The 23,136-nt window shown below is 45.7% G+C and overlaps 1 protein-coding gene across 2 annotated transcripts; it reads right to left on the reverse strand.

Moving 5' to 3' along the window:
* Positions 1 to 1,120: 1,120 nt before the first annotated feature.
* On the reverse strand, positions 1,121 to 22,020 carry EBPL (EBP like). Of its 2 annotated transcripts, none has more exons than XM_075919074.2 (4): positions 21,700 to 22,020; positions 10,628 to 10,697; positions 8,273 to 8,411; positions 1,121 to 1,622 (listed from the first exon to the last, which is right to left on the reverse strand). In XM_075919074.2, the coding sequence occupies exons 1-4, from the start codon at positions 21,883 to 21,885 to the stop codon at positions 1,382 to 1,384; spliced, it is 636 nt and encodes a 211-aa protein (XP_075775189.2). In that variant the 5' UTR covers positions 21,886 to 22,020; the 3' UTR covers positions 1,121 to 1,381. The 2 variants fall into 2 exon arrangements, with proteins under 2 accessions (XP_075775189.2, XP_075775190.2); XM_075919075.2 differs by lacking the exon at positions 21,700 to 22,020 and adding an exon at positions 21,195 to 21,533.
* Positions 22,021 to 23,136: the final 1,116 nt, after the last annotated feature.

The following is a 23,136-nucleotide window of genomic DNA, read 5'->3' on the forward strand; positions in this document are numbered from 1 at the left end:
AAACTCTTTGGCTATGTCTAGACTGTCCCCTCTTGCACCAAAAATATGGAAATGAGGCGAAGTGTGGAATATCGCTGTGCCTCATTTGCATAATTAATGAGGCTCCATTTTTGCTCAAGAGGCTTTTGTGCAAACACGGAGCCTTGTTAATTATGCAAATGAGGAACAGCAATATTCCACACTGCCTCATTTGCATATTTTTGCTCAAGCGGGGGCAGTCTAGACATAGCCTTTAAGTTTGTCTCTTGCTAATGGGACATTAGCACTGGCTTTTTCATTGTAGTCCCCGAAATACAAGCAACAGGAATGACCCAAAGCAGAAAATATATAATACAGATACACAGGTCAATATTCTTAACTTTCTGTATAAGAATGATACATGCATTCAAATAGGATACTCACAGTCAGTAACTTATAACCTTTCCAGTGATACGTTGTTACATGAGCCTGTTTGCAGAAAGCATATCTCACTTATGACACATTCATCTCTCAGGCATATTTTCATAAAGCATATGGAATATTAAGTCACAAGTTGCATAAAAAAAAATCTGCTGCTTACTTTATCTGCACAGTTTGTGAATTAATCTATGAACATGAAACTGACAAAAATCAAATAGAGGAAACATTTTAGGAAAGCAAAGTAGCTAAAATTTCACTAGCATCTGAAATGTTTAATCCAATGTAAAGTCACATATGCAGCGTCAACATTCAGAAGCAAAACTTGGAGCCAGTCAAGTCTGTTCAAATTGTGAAATGGACATTTTTGGATATATGGGGGGCGGGAGGGAGGGAAGGAAAGGCAGAGGATGTTTATCATAAAACTCTTTGGAGGCACAGATTTAATACCTTAAGCAGACATATTGCATTACTAATACTACACCATATAAGCAGAAACTTGTTGCTAAGAGCCTCAACGTTTGCAAAACAATCGGCTTCGGATCTAAATGAAACACTGGACTTTGATATTTGGGATTGAAGGATGAACAGGGCTGTGGGATCCGGATTTAGAGCCAACTTGATTATTTCACTGCTTGTTTGCTTCAGCTGGCTAAAGAATTACAGTGGGATAAGATTTTTTTTTCTTTTGATGAGCGATAAAAGAAAAAGATCTGCATTCCACTTTGTTATAAAATATATTGTTTATTATTGTATGCAGTGTATTAATACAGCAATTGCTCTGAGTACTTTTGTATACTTTATTATGTACATTATTTTACTCCTCTTAAGAAAAGATCAGCCTGAAATACAACAAAATTTGTGTGTGATTTACAAAGATGAACAAAATAATCAGTTGATTGTGTGTCTGCAAAAAAACAATAATGCTGCTTGCACTCACAATTTAAATCTCTCAGTTAATCGGGTTAATGATGTGGGCTTATCTTCATCTAATCTTCTTTTTAGTATTTGAGTTTTCATGATACATTTGCTTAAGTCCTAACCAGGACTGCCACAGTAAAAGTCCAGGAATCACTATCCATATGCCATTAAAAAATACCAGATAGACCCAGAGATAAAGCCAGTTACTGGTATTTAGGTTAGGACTTCCAATGAGCCAGTCTGGGCAGAATGTCATCCACCCACCATATAATTCACAAACACACAATGTAATCTGTATGAAATGCCTGTAAAGAGGAATAAGAAAAAACAATTAGGCAACAGCAATAAAAATGAGTGCTATCCAGAAACTCATTCTGTTTCACACATCATTTTCAAGGTTTTGAAAGTTTAGTTCTGATGCAGAATGAAAGACCTTTGAAATTTTTTCTCCACAAAACAATCACGAAACTCACCTCAGACTAGCTAATCATCCAGTGATTAAGGGACTCAACTGGAACATGGGAGAGACAGGTCCCTGCTCTGAATTAACTAGAGCAGGGACATGAACCTGATTCTCATATAAGGACAGGTTTTTTTCAGGGGCGTGTCTCTCCAATTTTGAACAAAAATTCTATCCTAGATCTGAGAAACTTTCTGTATGAATTTTTTTGTCAAACCCTATATTCTTCTAAGAAATATTTTGATTTCAACAAAACAACATTTTACACACAGAAAAAAATTGTCAACAAACTTTTGGCCACTATCCTAGTGCTTATAATGCTTCACTATTAGAGAGATTAGGACCAACCATCTTGAAGAACCTCCATTATAATTATAGCTTTCTTCTTCAAGGGCTCATCCCTACGCACATCCCATGTGTGGTGAATACTGCAATCATTCTGCTTGCCAGACAGAGCACTTTTTAACCTGTACAACTTAACCTGCTTATTTTTTAGTCTGCTAATCAAGACAAGCAACATTATAGTTTACTAAGCCACCATATGTGGATGGAATATGCTTAATTTACCAATGCCACTTAAGCCCCTGTTTCTCCTTCTATCTAGAATGAAGAACCACATTTAGATTCCATACAAAATAAGCATTTTTTTAACATCAGGACACAGCCGTGTGATAATCAGGTTTCATAACATCGTTGAATTTGTCATGTAGATAGGACACACTGACTGGCAAACAGAAGTTTTTCAATGGTTTGTACCTAATTCAAGGTGCCAGCGTGTACATAAATATAGATTCATGTGTGTTTATTTTTCTTAGTGAAATCACTTTCAAATATGACAAGATTTTAAAAAGAAAATGGAGGTTACCTGCCTGTACTTGGAGGTTTTTCAAGATGTATGATCCCTATCAGCATTCCACATGTGAGTACTCATGGGCTCCATGTGCCTGAGACCAAAAAACTAGCAAGTAGTGTTCATTGGTCTATGCCTGCACCTTGGTATTTCTTGTACTCAGTACCAAACATACCAGGGCAGGTGGAGACTGATCATTTCTCAAGTTCCTTCTCTACCACAAACTTATATGTGATGTGAAATGAAGCAGATGGCATAGAGGGCAGATAGGGACCAAACACTTGTAACTGGAAGTTCAATAGAAGTAACCTCTATTTATTCTTGGAATGCTGGTCCCTTTGCATATGCCACCTGTGGGTGACTACGACTGGTAAACAGTACTTAAATAGGAGGGAGGTGCAGGAATGTGGGCAGTGTAGAGGTCTATAGACTATAACATCACTGGCCCAGTGGCTGCATCTGTGGCAGTGTCTTGGACAAAACACATGCATCTGACGAAGTGGGTCTTTGCCCACGAAAGCTTATGCTCCTACACTTCAGTTAGTCTATAAGGTGCCACAGGACTCCTCGTCGCTTGGACAAAACTGTAATCCTTCATGAAAGTGTGGATGGAACACTTGGTAGCTGCCCTAGATATGTCCAATGTAGGTACTTGTGATAGGGCAGCTGCCCAGCACTGGCTGTTCCAAGGGTTAAACCCAGCCCTGGGAGAGAATTGTGGCTGTGGAGACAGCAGCTGTGGCATATGGCAGCCAATTAGTGCCCAGGTGGGGCTGTATAAATTAGGGCTCCTGGAGTGGAGGAGAACATGCTCTTACTCCAGCTGTGGAGCAGAAGGGACCTGGCTGCCAGGGAAGCTACAGAGGCTTCCTGAGACAGAGTAGTGCTGGGGAGCTCTGGTCTGACACCACTCCCAGGCTGCTGGGCCTGGGACAAGACCTGAAGGTACTAGAGCTGCAGGGAGACAGCAGGTTCACATACTTGCCACTGACGAGTGGCCATTTCAGACTGCAGTTTGCCCTTGAGGCAGAGGCTCGATGATGACTGGCAGTGGGTCACTGAGGCAAGGCAGGAATAGGGGGCTGGAAGAGAACCCCCAAGTGCGGGAGCACTGCCACAGGGCAGTCCAATGAGGAAGGGGCACCAGGGGCAGGAAGCAGTGCAGGAGACAGGTAACTGAAGGTGAGGCAGCGGCCAGCAGAGGGTGCTCCAAGACTGAAGAGCTAATTTCCCTGAGTGACCAGGAGGTGCCGCAGCAGTGAATCATGACTTGTTACAGTACTTCTCGAAGAAATGCCAAAGAGGTTGCCTGTGGTCTAGAGAAATGGGCCCTAATCCCATTTGGGGGAAGGAGCTGGGCAGACAGCGGCAATGATGCAGCCAGAGATACACTTAGGCTGTGTCTACACTAGCCGCTTTTCCGGAATAACTTGCCAGCTGTCTACACTGGCCGCTTGCTTTTCCGGAAAAGCAATGACGATCTAATGTAAAATTGTGTTTTTCCGGAAAAACTATGCTGCTCCCGTTCGGGCAAAAGTCCTTTTCCGGAAAAACTGTTCCGGAAAAGGGCCAGTGTAGACAGCCCAGTAGTCTTTTCCGCAAAAAAGCTCAGATCGCGAAAATGACGATCAGGGCTTTTTTGCGGAAAAGTGCGTCTACATTGGCCACGGACGCTTTTCCGGAAAAGCATCCTGCCAATGTAGACACGCTTTTCCCAGAAATACTTATAACGGAAAACTGTTCCGTTTTAAGCATTTCCAGAAAAGGGTACCAGTGTAGACGTAGCCTTAGATTCTGAGCAGATAATATTTGTCCTCATCATCACTCTGTTACAGGGATGAATAGCCCAGGTGCTCTTCTAATTGGTTTTGTTCTTTGTAGGTAAAACTTAAAGCTTTGTCTGACATGGAAGGAGAAAAAGCCTCCTCTCCTCATTGGAAGCATAGGGTTTTGGAGAGAATACGGTAAATGAGATGGCTGATAGATGGAAGTTACCTTTAGGGGCATGGCTGGCTTTAAGCCAATTTCCCCCCAAATTGGGCCCCGTGCCCTCAGGCTGTGGTCACCAACCGGTCGATCGTGAGGCCTCAACCAGTTGATTGCGAGGTGTTTGAGCCCTCCCACCCCCCCATTTCTCCCCACCCCTGAGAAGCCCCACTACCTACCTCCAGCGTAGTGCCGGCTTCCCGCGGGTTGGACGGAAGTCCTGCCTGCAGCTTCGCACCACTTCCGGGGGTTCCGGAAGTGTGCTGGCTGCTCCCTTCCCACAGCTCTGTGGCGTGCCGGGTGCACTGCAGGAGGGGGCGTGGGCCCCGGAGGAGGAGCACGGTGGCTTCCCTGCACTGCAGGAGGGGTGAGTCGAGAGCAGGGGTTTCCCTGTGCTGCGGGAGGGAGGGGGGGTGGTCGGCCCCGGGGTTTGGCCCTGGGGCAGGCATGCGCAGGGGTTTGGCGGGACATGACTCTGCCCTGTAGCTGGGGATTTAACAAAAAATCCTGGCTGCCGGAGCCCTGTCGAAACTGTTCGAATTGGGCCCCACACTTCCTAAAGCTGGTGCTGTTTAGGGGTGAATTGTGGGCAGAAGGAAACCCTTTCCTTTGGAATTTGGGGCATAGCGGGTTGGCCGTGAGTGCTGCCACTTCACTCACCCTCCTGGCTGATGTGATAGTGACAGGAACGGCAACCTTCACAGACAGATGGGACACTGAGAACACAGACAGCGGTTCAAAGGGTGTTCTGGTAATTAGTAAGAGGATGAGATTTTGGAGTTGCACTACTGATGGGAAGGTCTTAGTGAGACCCTACAGGAACTTGGTAGGAATAGTGTCCCTAGCTTCAGAAGCTGGGAATGGGTGACAGGGGAGGGGATCATTTGATGATTTCCTGTTCTGTTCATTCCCTCTGGGGCACCTGGCATTGGCCACTGTTGAAATACATGATATTGGGTCGGATGGAATTTTGATCTGACCCAGTATGGCTTTTCTTATGTTAATGTAGTGGTTACAAAGCGAGTAAAACTAAAACAGCCATTTACCAGAGAGCGGATGGCACTAATTGCTGCTAGGTGGACCTAAAACAAGCTAATAGAAAGGCCTGACATGTTGAAAGTGAGGAGGCAGTCTGAAATAGCAGGAACACCTGGGCTATGTCTACACTCGCGGCTTCTTGCACAAGTAATATGCAAATGAGGCTAAGTGTGGAATATCGCTGAGCCTCATTTGCATACCAAATGAGCTTCCATTTTTTTCAGAAGAGGCTCTTGCGCAAGAAGGAGCATCTACACTGCCCCTTCTTGTGCAAGAAAAACCCTCTGGCACAATGCCGTTACACCTATTACTTTTCAGGAAGAATGGCATTAACGGCATTGTGCCAGAGGGTTTTTCTTGCGTAAGAAGGGGCAGTGTAGACGCTCCTTCTTGCGCAAGAGCCTCTTCTGAAAAAAACGGTGGCTCATTAGGTATGCAAATGAGGCTCAGCGATATTCCATGTTTAGCCTCATTTGCATATTACTCGCGCAAGAAGCCGCGAGTGTAGACATAGCCCTGCTGTCTCTTAAAATAACAGGTTATCTTGCTACATGTGATGCCCATCTTAAATTCCAGCCTATGAGGTGCAGAGAGTCTGGGTTGAGATGTCTGATCCCACTATTTCCCTGAGTTAGCAGAAGTGAGAAATGCTGAGGGTGTTCCTCATTGTATAACGGTTTTGTTCAGGACTGAACTTTGCATCTCTCACTTGTGGCCTGTGAAGACATATCTGCTGAGATTGTCTGCCAGAGAGCTTTGAGCACTAGGGAAATACCTCGCTGAGAGTGTGGTGTGATTCTGTGGCTTGCTGGTTGGCACCGAAGTTGGTATTAATAGAGAGCTGCTCCTGCTCACCTTATCTTCCTTATGGTCAGGAGATTTAAGCTGGCCCAAATCTTTAGGACCATAGCCTGAGGACTTGCCCAGTTTGGAAGGAGTCAAGGAGGGATCCTTTTTTTGTGAGCAGATCCGGAAGTGGATCTGATTTTGAGTCTGTGAGAGTGCCCCTTAGTCTAATGAAAGGCTTGAGACAATGAGCCTTTAGGCTTTACAGACTTGGCCTCTGTTCCAGAGATCATGCTCAGAAGGATGCTGCTCCCAGACTGAGGCCAATGTACAGAAATGCCCTTCCAGCCTAGATCTCATTGGGGTTTCTTGACTTTTTCCAAGAGGTGCACTCTCAATTGGAAATCTTCTCCCTCTTCCTTTTGGGTAGGGAAGGAGCAGCAGAAGTTGAATGCAGAAGAGACATAAGTCTTCCCAAGCAGTAAAGACAGTGTTGATGGCTATCGCTGGCAGAGAAGGAACTTGACGTGGAGATAATTCTGGGGTTTAAGAACTCTGGGCACAGATCTTCTCCTGAGGGTACGGTGGTGAACGGGAAAGGGCCCTGAGGTAGGGAAAAACTACTCTATACTAACTAAAAGCCTCTGTACTCTACTCTATACTATACTAAACTAAAGAAAACCACTAAAACCAGCACAATTCTAAGAAATATTTACAATATGACTGAAGGTAAGAAGATGATGAAGTTGCTTCAGATAGAGAGGATTCTGACTCAGGCCATGCGGTGGTCAGAAGGAACTGGACTGGAGAGACCATCAGTCCATACCTCTCCTTCTATCTTGGTACTGAGCACAAGGATCACCAGGGCACACGAGTGCACCAATGGGACACAACTTGCTGATTCTCTGATCTCGGGAGCATGGAGTGCATGTGTGGAATACACAGGGATAAGCACTAGAAGAAAAACCACCAATTTCTGTACTCCAACAAGCAAGGCTAAGAAAAACAAGACTGCGCATACCCCAAACCAAAGTATAATGACACTAAGATCTACATTCCCACACAGGAGAGGACAGTATTTGGAAAGACAAAAGGCCTGGGTTTTCCTTCAAAAAGCAGATTGCCTCCTCTTAGAATAGGGATCACTGACTAGGATAGGGAATAGCAGGTAGCTCCAAGGAACAGCTATGAACTGAAACATTGATAATAGCTGGTAAGAATAAAACTACTCCTTTTTCACACTTGAGTTTTTGCAGCTTCCTCTCTCTCTCTGTCCACATGGGACTCAAAATAAATGCCTCCCCCCCCCCTTTTTTTTTAAGACAGTACATTGTTTAAACGACACTATAGTTAGGATCTCTTTGTAGATCTGGGAGTTAAAATTGCTGTCTATATGTTCCTAGAGGTGAAAGAATTTCTGCTCCCAAAGTGGTTTCAGGCAGAGGTAACTGTTCTACAATCCTCTCAAATCAGCAAAAGGGACTCATCTAGGTACTGCAGGCTTTGCTCTTGCAGGTGCTACAGCACTGAGTGACCTTAAAGTTAGTAGGACATGGCTGCCCACTGCTACTATTGTTCCTGAAATACTCACTGGAAACATATTAAGCAACTTTTTGCACAGTACACAAAGCGGCACACTTGAATGTCATCTCTCATAATATTCTCTGGTGTTCCAGACTTCTACAGCTTAAAGGCTTCCCTTCAAAAAGCCCAAAAGTTATTTCAGATCCTAGTTTTCTGCAATATGCCTTTCTCCAGCCAACATACTGATGCAAGAACCTCTTCTATGTATGTACTTTGCACCAAGTAATTGTCCAATTTCTAACAGCACTTACCTATAGTACTTCTCTTTGATAATGGCATAAATGAGGATCAGTGCTAGAAGACTATCTAAAACAACAGTTAGTATTTCCAGAGACACAATGGTTGGATCGGAATAAAGCCACCTTGCATCTGCTCTTCCATATTCTTTCCCTAAACAATTAAAGATAACAGTTAATTCCATCACTGAGATAATCAATTTGAACAGGTAACTCCTTAGTGGGTGGGAGAATAGAAAGTACTGCTTCCCTGCACTGCTGGAAGAATGTGTCCACGTTCATCAAGTAACTTCTATTGAGGACCCCCCCCCCCCCCACATATCTAGAAAAAGACTTTAGGATTAAAGACAGCACCGGTAAAGTACACAAGAGGAAAATGAAAAAGCTTGTTAACCAATGGAGATAATAGCGATTAGACAAATCCTAGAGATTAATTTCTAGAACTCAGCTATTTTCCCCCACCTTAAAATTACTCTTACTATAGCGTTTCTGGCTAAGAGGAGTCAAATTCTGATCTCAGTTACGCCTGCACAGCCTGCTAGCTATATTAAATGAGGGAAGAATTGGACTTGCTTTCTAGTTTACAACCATAAATAATTAACATTTAAATAAAGTAGTAGCGGCAAATGGACTGCACATTTTTGTATGTATACAGACAAATTCAGTTATCATAACTGACAGAGAAATTATTTCCTCCAGAGTTGAAGGGGCAGATTCTCAGGCATCACGGTGATGAAAGCCATAGAAATATTTCAGTGGATAGATGCAGAAGTTTCTAATAAAAACTATCTGTCCTAATGGAAACGATATTCAATAAATAGGATTCAATATTTAATAATATAACACATTAAGGCATCATGAGGGAAGAGAATAATCTTTAAAGAAACAAAAGTCAAGTCAAGCTGTCCTTAAGTGACAGTCTGTACAGTAAACTTTCGATAATCCAGCACCTTTAGGACCCAGGGGGTGCCAGATTATCAAATATGCCGGAATATTGGAAGGGGGGCTATGAGGGGTCTGAGGTGGGGGGGGGGGGGAGTGTCAGTGGGGAACTGCGCAGCATGGGAGAGGGTGGCGCTGCGGGACCAACACGGCAGCACCCCAGCTGCTCTGCCCCTGGCTTCTCCAAGTCAGCTGCTGGTCAGTTTCAGCAGCAGCGGACTTGGGGAAGTCGGGGGCAGAGCAGCTCCAATTGTCTGGCTGGCCAGAGCACTTCTGGGTTCCAGTTGGTGCCGGACTATCAGGAGTGCTGGAGCATTGGATGCCAGACAATTGGAGTTTTACTGTATTAAGTTAGAATGATAGACGAGTTCACGAACGCTGTTTGATGTAGAGGTTTGTATTAGTTTCACATGGTCAATGATTCAGCTTTATCAGTTCATGTTATAGTATGCTTGTTAACTATGCAAACACCAATGCACAAAAATAGCACTGCAAAACCTCTACCATATCTGAGTTTGTTTTCAAACATACTACAGATGCCCCAAGTGTGAATGGTTTTTAAAAGAAAATAGTTATAGTCCTTGTAGGTCTCAATCCTGCATTCTCTGTGCACCCAGGATTTCTATTCTAAGCAATGCATTTTGGGAGCACAAAAATGACTGAATGAGACCCTTTATCAAAACAAACTAAAGGTTAAAAACTGAATTTGCCATTTTGTTCTATAACCCTATTATAAGGGTCATAAATGCTGCATTATAACTAACAAGACTTCTTTACAGTAAGAACAAATATCAAGAAAACGTGATGCATTACATTCCCAAAACGTCAGCTTTAAACTTCATCTCGGTGGGAGAGTATCTGAAATCAGAATTTATGTTGCTCTCTTCATTAAACTAACAAGCAAATGCATATCAGCTAAAACAAGTTAATCTCTTCAAAGATATTGCTCCAGCAATGTGTTGTTAGCCACTTGTAAGTCATCACAGGCAGAACAAACGTACCACAAAGGATACTCACAGGCTATGGTATAATTGCATTAAACATTAGTAATGTTGTTTTTTCCTTACTTGGTTTTCCTTACTTTCTCAAAGGCAGAGAGCGGTTGCCAAGTTTTGTTTTTGGGAACAGATAATTTGGACTAAAAAGGACACTCCCGCAAGCTGCCATTGGGACATAAAGTAAATCAAATGTTGGAGATAAATTAGCAGGAGACTCTGGTTCCTCAAAGTCTTTCCAACACATTAAAATGAACAATTGTTCTTTGAGTGACTGTCCACGGGAATTCCACTCTTGATGTGCATGCCCCATGTAAATGAAATTGGATTCTTTGGCCACCAGTGTCTGATGGGGCCACATATGCACCCTACAGATCCTTGTGCCAACATCTGACAAATATTCCTGCTGGCATAACATGAAAACTATACTTACATAAAGAGGCAAATATGTTGTCTGACTCTGCCACTGTTCCTATTAAAGACAGGTACACAAAGGGGCCCTCCTGAGAGAGAAAAACAAGGCAGGAATGTATTATAATTTCAACCAGGCATGACAACATCCATATTAACACTGAGAATATGGTATAGGACATTCTAGGAATGTCATAGATTAGATAAGGAAACTATTCATAAATATAGAAATCCTGTGTATAAACTTCTCAGCAGCGCCACATACTGCACATGCCTTTCAAATAATTTTATACATGCATTAAAGTAATCCTTTAAAAATATGACCATTTTGAGTTGTAAAGTGTCAGCTGCCTTATTTTATTTTAGGTCTACTCTCCACACTTTTCTCCCTTATTCCTCATACACATAACTCCCCCCCCTCCCCCATGCAAATACACTATGGGTATGCAACAAATGAGACATCAGAACCAAGACATTTAAAATGGCAAATCTGAACAGGCTACAGAAGCCACTTTCCCAAGATCAAGAGTCCATAATAAATATAATCTAACACTTATATCATAGCTTCAGTCAGAAAACATCAGAGTTTTCTATAAACATTCAGTAGGTGAGGAAAGGAAGAGAGGTCTGACAGGAGTCAGAAGAGTCCTGACAATATGGTTAACTGTTAGCCAGGAATGTTTTATAATAAGCCAGGCAAAGCTTGTGAGAACAGTGATAGGAGAGTGAAAGGAAAGTTACAGAACATAAGTACAGGATGAACCTCCTAAATCCAGGACTCTCTGGTTCAGCAACATCTATGGTCTGGCAGGATTATGGATGTTGCTGGACCAGAGAACCCCAGCACCCGGGGGTGCGAGCTGGTCAGGAGTCCAGTGGTGGGGAGCCCCACCATTGGGGCCATTGAGGCCCGTCCCGGGGGAGGAGCGGCAGCAGCAGGACCGGCAAGCCCCGTTCCAGGGAGTGCCAGCTGGGCATGGCACAACAGGGCAGTCACAGAGCCCCGACTCAGTGTGGCAGCTGCAGAGCCTGGTCCCGGGGAAGCCCCGACTGGGCACAGCAGCAGCGAGACAGCTGTGGAGCCCTGATCCCACGGGACAGAAGTAGGGCCATGGTGGCTAGGGAGCTCCATCCCTGGAGAGCCCCAGCTGGCTGGTAGCAGTGAGCTGGAATCAAGCTCAAGCCCTGTAGCAGCAGAGCTAGAGCAGAGCCAGCTGGAGGAAGGGGCAATGTCCTGGGAAGCTTGTGGCAGGGGACCTCCCCTGATCCGGCAAATTCCCTCATTTGGGACAGATCAGGTCCAACCTCTATGCAAGACAATCAAAGACTGTGAAAGCAAAGAAAAACAAACACCCTACGAAATCTGCCTGAAAATATAAAGTTGTTCTCAATTCTGTCCTTGCACTAACAGCATGAAGGGTATGAACTACTGCCTGACCTCATTCTAGTTAAAGTTTAAAAAAAGATACCCCATGTGTCAATTCTAAGAATAATCAGTTCTGGTGAGGGCTAAGTCCAGTGGCTAGGACTAGTACCAATGTACTTGAATAAAAAGCTCTGAGGTGGCAGGGGCTCGTACTGATGACTACAAGATCAGGGAACACCATGGCACCCCTTCTGGAGAGAACACCAAAAAGAGAGAACAGTAAATTGTTCTATCAAATGTAGTATTGGGCAAAGTTCCAGGTTGTCTGCCCAGAGCAGTACAGGGCAGATACCAGAACAGCAGGCTTCTTTTCAGAGTGGTACCAGCATGCTATTACCCTGGCTCTGAGGGATCACCTCTAGATCAGAATGGATAGTTCATTTATCTTCTATTCTCTGACGAATCACTGGTTAACCTTCACAGTTACATGCAGGGGAGGAGTAGGAGGGGCAGGTGGGAACTGGTGCTCCTGGTTACACTTTTACACAGGGAAGAGGTGGCTCCCTGTGCATACCAGCTCCTGCCTGTCCACGCTCCCCCCCCCCCCCGCAATGCTTCTGCCTCTAATATAGAGGCAGCATTGAGGGGATGGGGTGGGGCAAGGGTCTCCTTAATAAATGCATTTTAACATACTTACTGATGAAGTGTTCATTTTTGTGATACCTGTGCACTAGGAACTACAGTGATACCACCAGTTCATCCTAAAATCAGAAGGCACTGAACAACCGTCACAGAAGAACACATATAATGATTTACCAAACTGGGCTGGATTAAAGAAGGTTTTCTAGAATTGAAAGAGTCCTTCATTAGGATTGTTTAAAACAAACAACCCCCCCCCCCCACCCAGCACACATGACTGCATCATGACAGATGTGGAAAGATGTACTGGATTTGTAACTCAATCATATGAGGATGCACAATTTTCCATTCTGGGCCCTGGATCCACCCTGGCCTCCCAATCTCTTTGCACAGTATTGTTCCATCCTCTTGCAAGGAATGGGGAGTGAATGACAAAGTGGTACGGAGAAGCACAACTGCATCAGCAATAGTTCTTCATACAGCTGCTGCAGAAAGGGAAAAGTAAGCAAAGAAAGTCACAGGGTCAAGAACAGGAAGTCACCAAATCTAACGCAGAGCAGCACTCTCTGACTCGTCGTGGCCAACTTTCTGTCCATCCATATGAACATAACAAGTAGGAAAGCAGCAAAGGGAAAGCCATGTACACAACAGTAAAGACAAAAAACACAATATGTAGAATACAGCTGGATTACTCTTGTTGTAAAAGGACAAAATGCTCATTCACCTATCAGCTTTGATATAGGAAGTTTTTTGTGCAATTTCAGTATATTTCAAAATTATCATTAAGGTTTGGGATTTTTTAGCGGATTCTCAAATGAGCTGCTCAGGTGCTACAGTGATGGAGACCAGATATAGATTTGTTTGTTTAGTTTAGTCTTTTTGATAAGAAATCCAGTCAGTAAAGTTCACAGACCTGGTCTTTAATTTCTGGTGACATGGTAAAGCCCCCCATGAACTGAGGTTCCTATTCCCAAGGACTCCAATCTTTAAATATGATTCTGTGCAGCAGCTGCACCCATTAGCAAAACTGCACAAACACAGAATAAACAACAATTTCAGAAAAACAATGGGTTAGGGTTATAAACATTTAAAAGCAAGGACTAGGCCAATTAGCAAAACCGAGCAAGCAAGCTATTCTACTTAAAATGAAGCGTTATTAGTCCCTAGTGCATATATAAGTAACATATAGCCCTGCCCTCCTAATATCTTTAAAACCCACAGGGCTAAATATTTTTCCATTGATATGTTAGTGACATTTTAGTATTGTTAAATCACATTCCAAAACTCGAGCCACAATAAAATGATTAGAACTGGAAAGGACAATAGAAGAATGGTTGGTTCACTGCTGGTGCATCCCCTTGTGGCTAGGGCATGGCGTAGCTGCACCTTCACTTCTAGGACTTGCTCCACTTCTGTGGGGGTCTGCCTCTTCTTGCAACTTGGCTCTCTGGCCACTTCACACTGTAGTTCTAACCCTTTGGGGGTTATAAAGAACCCAACAACAATCCTTACCAAAGGTCTTCAGCCCTATGGTCATCACACTCTCCACTCAGGGTTCTCAGTTGAGCTTATCCCCATCTCAGGGGCTTCCTGTCACCTCACCAGTAGCTGGAAGCAGAACTCTAACCCTCCCACTACAGTGGATTCTAGCCAAGGTCTGCTCAGTCTGACTCCCTTTTGCTGCCTCCCTGGACTTCTTCCTACCATAGCCTGTCAGCAGGTCTTTCCCACGGCCTCTGTACATTCATCCTTTTTTCAGAGCCAGGACTGGCAAGTCTTTCCACTTGTATCCCACAACAGATCCCAATCCAAAAGCAAAAACTTAAGCCAACCTCTTCTCTCCTCAGGCTGGGCCTTTCATGTCTTAGGGTACGTCTAGACTACATGCCTCTGTCGCCAGAGGCATGTAGATTAGGCTACCAGGCATAGGAAAATGAAGCGTCGATTTAAATAATCGCCACTTCATTTAAATTTACATGGCTGCCGCGCTGAGCCGACAAACAGCTGATCAGCTGGTTGTCGGCTCAGCGCGGTAGTCTGGACGCACAGGGGTCGACATCAAAGGCATTTGTCAACCACCCAGGAATACCTCATCCCAGGAGGCATACCTGGGTGGTTGACAAATGCCTTTGATGTTGACCCCTGCGCGTCCAGACTACCGCGCTGAGCCGACAAACAGCTGATCAGCTGTTTGTCGGCTCAGCGCGGCAGCCATGTCAATTTAAATGAAGTGGTGATTATTTAAATCGCCGCTTCATTTTCTTATGCCTGGTAGCCTAATCTACATGCCTCTGGCGACAGAGGCATGTAGTCTAGACGTACCCTTAGATTCCCTTGCTCTGTTCCTCCCACACACACCTGCCAGGTTTCTCTCCCTGCCACACCGTGCCTTTTTATCAGAATTGTACATCATTGCAGCCTGATCCACCTCCCCTGCTGCTCTGTCTAAAGACTGCTCTACTCAGGGAAGAATCCCAGGGCCAACTCTCTACCTAGGCTTTCTCCTTTACCCTCCTAGATTCTCCACTCTCTATATAGAGTTTCTCTGTACAGCTTCCATTTGCCCCCAACTTCCTTTCTTTATAGTCATCACCCAACTCCTTCCTCAGCTGGGCTTTAATTAACTGTGGCCCACCCTCTAAGTGCAACTAGATGGGTTACCTGGCCTTTCAGGCTCACATTAATCCCTGCAGAGGTAGTGTGGTGCATGTACCCCAACATAACCATGTCAATCCATTGCCCACTTTGTCTCATTAAAACAAATCTAGCTGTTTCACTTTGGTACATTGTATTTATATGCTGCCACTGGCACTGTCTGTGAAACAAAATCAATGAAAAACACCAGCTCTCAATATTAAATTTCTAGTAGCACAGAAAAATCACTGGCATTTTAAACATATCACTCTAATTAACAGACTGGTTTTGTATTGGGAGAAATGAGGGAAGGAATTCAGGGCCTAGGCTACCATACAAGAGGACACAAACTGCCATGACGTCATCATTGGATATGATAGACAGACATACCATATAAGATGACAGGTGGCCCCTTATGTGTGCTTTAGCATCAGACCAGCAAGGATCCAGGTCATATATATCAAATAGTTTATTTACCATTCCTGTCAACACATCTCATACAGTACTGTCTCCATTCACACAAAATGGGGCAAGGAGGTTTACTGTGTGCCATCCAAAGATTTAATTTGCTGCAGCTGGTAAGGACTGCCATTGTGACAGCATTGAGCTGAGAAGCAGAGAGCAATATGAAGATGCAGTCTATCATATTTATCCGCTCAATCCCTTTGGCAGCTGACAAAACAATCCAAGATGTGGAGAGGCTCCGAGGGCACATAAGAAAGAGGAATGAGCGGAAGGGAATGAGATAGATTTCAGGGGATTACTAATGAAATAGTAATTATAAATTAGTGTGCTGTCTGGAGGTCCACGGGGAATGACCCATAAAAGTGGTCCTTCTAGGGCACTAGGTTCACAATTTAGGGATGGTTTTAGACACACCCTAAGTTGCTGTATGTCAACAGCATTACAGCAATAACCCAGTCAGCATTTTGCCATCTGTGTCTTGCTTGGTGGTTCTGACCTGTCCTTTTGGATACAGACTTTGTAATAGTTATCTAGGCTTTTGCTACCTCATGATTAGACTCTTGCATTGTGCAATATGATTGCATTGTGCATTATGATTGCATTGTGCATTATGATATCATTGGTATTACAGAAACCTGGTGGGATGGGACTGTTGGTATGGAAGGGTACGGCTTGCTCAGGAAGGACAGACAGGGAAAAAAGGGAGGAGGGGTTGCCTTGTATATTAAAAATGTACACACTTGGACTGAAGTGGAGATGAACGTAGGAGATAGCCGTGTAGAGAGTCTCTGGGTTAAGCTAAAAGGAGTAAAAAACGAGGGTGATATCATGTTAGGAGTCTACTACAGGCCACCTAGCCAGGTGGAAGAGGTGGATGAGGCCTTTTTTAAACAATTAACAAAACTATCCAAAGCCCAAGATTTGGTGGTGATGGGGGACTTCAACTATCCAGACATATGTTGGGAAACTAACACAGCGAGGCACAGGCTATCCAATAAGTTTCTGGACTGCATTGGAGACAACTTTCTGTTTCAGAAGGTTGAAAAAGCTACCAGAGGAGAAGCTGTTCTGGATTTGGTTTTAACAAATAGGGAGGAACTAGTTGAGAACTTGAAAGTGGAAGACAGTATAGGGGACAGTGATCACGAAATAATAGAGTTCATGATCTTAAGGAAAGGTAGAAGGGAGACCAGCACAATTGAGGTAATGGATTTCAGGAAGGCAGATTTCGATAAGCTCAGAGAACTTGTAGGTAAGGTCCCATGGGAAGCAAGACTGAAGGGAAAAACAACTGAGGAGAGTTGGAAGTATTTCAAAGGGACGTTGTTAAGGGCCCAAAAGCAAACAATTCCGCTGTGTAGGAAAGATAGAAAATATGGCAAAAGACCAGCTTGGCTTAACAAGGAGATCTTGCATGATCTCAAAATAAAAAAGGAGTCATATAAAAAATGGAAACTAGGACAACTAACAAAGGATGAATATAAGCAAGCAACACGGGAATGCAGGGGCAAGATTAGAAAGGCAAAGGCACAAAATGAGATCAAACTAGCTACAGGCATAAAGGGAAACAAGAAGACCTTTTATAAATACATTAAAAGCAAGAGGAAGACCAAGGACAGGGTAGGCCCACTGCTTAGTGAGGAGGGAGAAGCAGTAACAGGAAACCTGGAAATGGCGGAGATGCTCAATGACTTCTTTGTTTCGGTCTTCACCGAGAAGTCTGGAAGAGTGCCTAACGTAGTGAATACAAGCAGAGAGAGGGTAAGTTTAGAAGATAGGATACACAAAGAACAAGTTAAAAATCACTTAGGAAAGTTAGATGTCAGCAAGTCACCAGGTCCTGATGAAATGCATCCCAGGATACTCAAGGAGCTGATAGAGGAGGTATCTGAGCCTTTAGCTATAATCTTTGAAAAATCATGGCAGACAGGGGAGATTCCAGAAGACTGGAAAAGGGCAAATATTGTACCCATCTATAAAAAGGGGAATAAGAACAACCCAGGAAACTACAGACCGGTCAGTTTAACGTCTGTCCCAGGGAAGATAATGGAGCAGGTAATTAAGGAAATCATATGCAAACACTTGGAAGGTAATAAAGTGATAGGGAATAGCCAGCATGGGTTTATGAAGAACAAGTCATGCCAAACTAATCTGATAGCTTTCTTTGATAAGATAACGAGCCTTGTGGATAAGGGAGAAGCGGTGGATGTCATATACCTAGACTTTAGTAAGGCATTTGATACGGTCTCGCATGATATTCTTATTGATAAACTAGGCAAATATAACTTAGATAGGGCCACGATAAGGTGGGTGCATAATTGGCTGGATAACCGTAGTCAGAGAGTTGTTGTTAACGGTTCTAAATCCTGCTGGAAAGGGATAGCAAGTGGAGTTCCTCAAGGGTCTGTTCTGGGACCCGTACTGTTCAATATCTTCATCAATGATGTAGATATTGGGATAGAGAGTACGCTTATTAAGTTTGCAGATGATACCAAACTGGGTGGGGTTGCAACTTCTTTGGAGGATAGGGACATAATTCAAAATGACCTTAGAAAGTTAGAGAAATGGTCAGAGGTAAACAGGATGAGGTTTAATAAAGAGAAATGCAAAGTGCTCCACTTAGGAAGGAACAATCAGGTTCCATACATACAAGATGGGAAGCGACTGTCTAGGAAGGAGCATGGCGGAAAGGGATCTAGGGGTCATAGTGGACCACAAGTTGAATATGAGTCAACAGTGTGATGCTGTTGCAAAAAAAGCAAATATGATTCTAGGTTGTATCAACAGGTGTGTTGTAAGCAAAACTCGTGAAGTCATTCTGCCGCTCTACTCTGCACTAGTTAGGCCTCAGCTGGAGTACTGTGTCCAGTTCTGGGCGCCACATTTCAAGAAAGATGTGGAGAAATTGGAAAGGGTACAGAGAAGAGCGACAAGAATGATTAAAGGTTTAGAGAACATGACCTATGAAGCCAGGCTTCATGAACTGGGCTTGTTTAGTTTGGAAAAAAGAAGATTAAGGGGGGACATGATAGCGGTTTTCAAATATCTAAAAGGGTGTCACAAGGAGGAAGGCGAAAATTTGTTCCTCTTGGTTTCTGAGGACAGGACAAGGAGTAATGGGCTTAAAGTGCAGCAGGGGAGGTTTAGATTGGACATTAGGAAAAAATTCCTAACTGTCAGGGTGGTCAAATATTGGAATAAATTGCCAAGGGAGGTGGTGGAATCTCCCTCTCTGGAGATATTTAAGAACAGGTTAGATAGACATCTCTCAGGGATGGTGTAGACGGAGCTTGATCCTGCCTTGAGGGCGGGGGGCTGGACTCGATGACCTCTCGAGGTCCCTTCCAGTCCTATTATTCTATGATTCTATGAATACTTGAAAACCATTTGGAGACTGAAACAGGCTCAAAATGCAGCAGCTGACTTACTGAATGGGCTTTCATTGACAAGGGGAGCATGATACTGTGTTGGCTGCCCATTGGCCTCTTGATGAAATTTAAGATTTTGTTTATCTACTACATTTTGAGAGTGTTTGTCTGTGAGTGAGTCTGTCTGTTCAAGAACTCCTTCTAAATGGTAAAAGCTAAGACCACAAAATTTGGTATGCGGCTCCTGCTTACCATAACTTAAAGCAAGATAAGGGTTTGGTTGTGCCAGTACAATGGGATTTTCCTGGCATGCAATCGTTTCTCACAGAAAGGGAGGGCTCTGCTAGCAGGGACAGTTATACTGTATAATGACCACAAAGGGGCAGCAAGAGGCTAGAGATGGGAATCAGGAAACTGGGCCAGCAGGGGGCAAGGGTGGAGAAAGGGACAGATATTTACTATGGATTTGAGATAATTTGTTTTTGTCTCTGTCCCCCAGCTGTGCCCACTCCAGCAGCCATGGACAGGTGCTTTTCATCCACTCCCAAGCTGTTATGGTGAAAGAGGGCTAGGGTTGTCCTCTCTCCTGGGGCACCCTGCATTCTGAATCCCTCATCCTAGCCCCACCCAAGCCTCCCATCTACAGGTACCCTTTTGGGAGGGTGGGGAGGGGGATGAAGCCCTCAGTGCCAGCTGGAGCATACAGTGCAGGGCTCTGGAGAGCACTGCAGTGCTCCAGCAGAGATTCTCAAGGGCTGGAGCTCTGGCTACTGCTGCAGTAGTGGCGGTGGCTGGGAGCCCCAGGCCCTTTAGAATCACTGGGTCCCAGAGCAACTGCCCCCACCCTTCCTGGGCCTGCTCAGGACTTAGTGGCGCAAGTCATGGTTTGTGACAGAAGCACAAAGAAACTGATTGTGTGTGTTTTGGCTGATGTTGCAGACATGATAAAAGAGCTGAATATAACATTCTGATTTCCTGAGAAGAGAAAAAAACAGAAGGAAGTTTCAATAGAGACATATGGTCCGTATCTAAGGTTGCCAGATGGTTTCAAGAAAATGCCGGACAAAAATTTTATAGAAATTTGTTGAGCAAAAAAAAAAAAGCTGCGGAGTAACCAGGGAGATCTGGGCCGAAATGCGGTCCCTTTAATTGCTGGATGTGGGCACCAAGCCAGGCCCAGGGAAAGCAGAAAAACTTAATTAGAAAATATAGACATTTATATGTCGCTATTTTCTCAATTTATTTATCGGACACAAAGTCCAAATACCAGAATGTCCAGTTCAATACCCAACACCTGGCAAACCTATCCAGATCTCAAACACATAGTGATTTTTTTCAGTGTTTGGCTGGGTTCAAGAACTAGTCTGAATCAAGTGTTTTCAGCTACCCTCTAAATGTCAACAAGTGCTAGGATTTCTTTGTAACATCAAGTGAAGTAGTAATCTTTCTGTGGGTGAACTGGGAGAAACACAGAGCTCTTTAGAAGTTCTTCTAGTCAATTAAACATATCATTCTGACTTTGATTTGAAACCAGGGTCGGATTAAGGCATGGGCTAGCTGGGCAGCGGCATGGGGCTCAAACCTATGGGGGGGGCGCCTGATGGCAGCTGTAAGGGGTGCACAGTGCCCCTTACAGCTGCCATCAGGCACCGTGCACCTGACCCCCAGATCACGGGCTGCAGCAGCTCCCAGCAGCCACCCTGCAGCGGCTGCCCGGGGTGGGGGTCATGTTAACCCGCGCAGCGCCCTTCCCCCCGCGGCCGTGGGGCCCTGCTCGGCCAGATTTGGCCCGCCCCGGGCAGCACACCATCAGTGGTAGCTGGGCTGGGCCGAGCCAGGCACGTGTGTCCTGCTGCCACCAGCTCCGCATGCCCTCCCCCACACGCTGGGCAGGGGAGGGGAGGCAGCGCATGCACTCTCTCCCATGCACCAGCAGGGCCAGGCATGCACCCTTCCCCAACCTGGGGAGCAATTAACCTGTCTGCCCAGGGCGCTGGAATGGCGCGGTCCAGCCCTGCTTGAAACGAACAGAGCAGCTACAAAGCCCTAACAAGGTTGGAGGTGATCTTAATCTTCTCCTGAAGAAAAACCGCAGCAGCTTTCCGCCACGCACACACCTGTATGGTGCAGTGCAGCTTGCTGAAGGGACGCAGCGAAGTGGCTTCTGCAGAACGAAGCATTTCAAAGTAGAAAACTGAGCAAATCCGACCTGAAGCCTCAGAGACTCAAGAGACAGGATTGGCAAGCCCAGCAGCCAACCATGATGTTTCCAAGCTCTTGCAGAGCGGACTCAATGGCAAGGGGCCGGGCCCTCTAATAATGGGAATGATCTGCCTGCGGCAACGGCTGCACTATGCGCCAGCCAGAGCGGGAAGCAGCGTCCGTGCCCAGAGCAGTTCGCTAGGGGAGCGGGGAAATGGGGATGCATTGGGCGCGGGGAGCGCAGCGGTGTTTTATGGGGTGGGGGGCGGGAGGGGCTGGTTCACAGCATGTAAAAGAAGCCGCCCCCCCCCTTCCTCTCTGCAGCGCCTCCTTCTTACCAGCCCCACACCCCAGAGCGCCCGGCCTCTTCCGCAGCCCCACTCGGCCCCGGCCCTTCCCAACCTCCCCGAGCCGGCTCACCAGCGCGCAATGCACCAGCACGTCGTAGCAGAGCCAGCTCAGCACCCAGCGATCCGGCGGGGAGCAGCCCCGGCCCAGCCTCCGGCCTAGCGCCCAGGCCAGGCCCAGCTGCACCGCGCACACGGCCAACGAGCCCGCCGCCGCCGCGCTCAGCAGCTGGGTAGCTGCGGCCCCGCGCCTGGCCATGCCGCGCTCACCTGGCGGCCACGGCTCCCCTCGTCGCCCCCTCCCTCCAGCCACGGAGCGGGCGCGCCAGGGGCGGGGACTGGCCAGCGTGCGGCGGACACGGGCGGGGGGTTCCTAGCAGCCCGCCGAGGCGGGGAGAGGGACTGAAACTTGTGGCGCCCGCAGCACGGACACATGGGGGCGGGGGTAGAGTTAGGGGCACCCTCCAGCTGCTCTGGATGGGAGGTGGCTCCCGCAGGTTGGTTTGGGAATCGCTAACTCAAGCCTAAAGAAAAAGGAAAGTCACAGAGCTCCTAGAGCGTGTTGTTGCTTTGGGGGGCTGGGAGCTGCAACAGGACACCGCGGCCAGAGAGAATCAGGCTGCCCCTGTGGCCATCCCTGAGTAAGACTGCTGTGCTGCAGCAGAACAACTGGGGCCCTGTCAATAAGAGGATAAAAGGCCTGTTCTCCCAGGCTGTGTCTACACTGGCATGAATTTCCGGAAATGCTTAAAACGGAATACTATTCCGTTTTCAGTTTTTCCGGAAAAGGAGCATCTACATTGGCAGGCTGATTTTCCGGAAAAGCGTCTGTGGCCAATGTAGACGCGCTTTTCCGGAAAAGAGCCCCGATCACCATTTTCGCGATCGGGGCTTTTTTCCGGAAAAGACTACTGGGCTGTCTACACTGGCCCTTTTTCGGAACAGTGTTCCGGAATAAGGACTTATGCCCGAGCGGGAGCAGAATAGTTTTTCCGGAATAGCGGTTGATTTTGTACAGTAGAGCATCATTGCTTTTCCGGAAATTCAAGGGCCAGTGTAGACAGCTCGCAGCTTATTCCGGAAAAGTGGCTGATTTTCCGGAATAAGTGGCCCAGTGTAGACACAGCCCCAGTGTCTGGAATACAAACTTTAAAACCTAGACACTAACCCAGGCTAGTGGGTGGGCTGCATGAGTGGCCCTCCTTCATCTCAGTGGGCTGCGAGCCAGTATTAACCCAAGCTGGTTTCCCATGATTGGGTGGTAGTGCTGTGCTTACATAGCTAGAATATGTGGGGTGTGCTGACTGAACCACAGCAGCATTTTTATTGGATGCAGAGGGAATGCCAGGATCTCACTGTCAATCAGCAAGCACCTCAGTTCATATACATACCACTTTCATAGAATAGTAGATCAAGTCCAGTCCTCTGCCCTTATGGCAGGACCAAGCACCAAGTCTAGATCACACCTGATAGAAGTTTATCCAACCTGCTCCTTAAATATCTCCAGAGA

This window comes from Pelodiscus sinensis, chromosome 1 (assembly GCF_052426305.1).
Source record: "Pelodiscus sinensis isolate ZL-2025 chromosome 1, ASM5242630v1, whole genome shotgun sequence".
Classification (NCBI taxonomy): Eukaryota; Metazoa; Chordata; order Testudines; family Trionychidae; genus Pelodiscus; species Pelodiscus sinensis.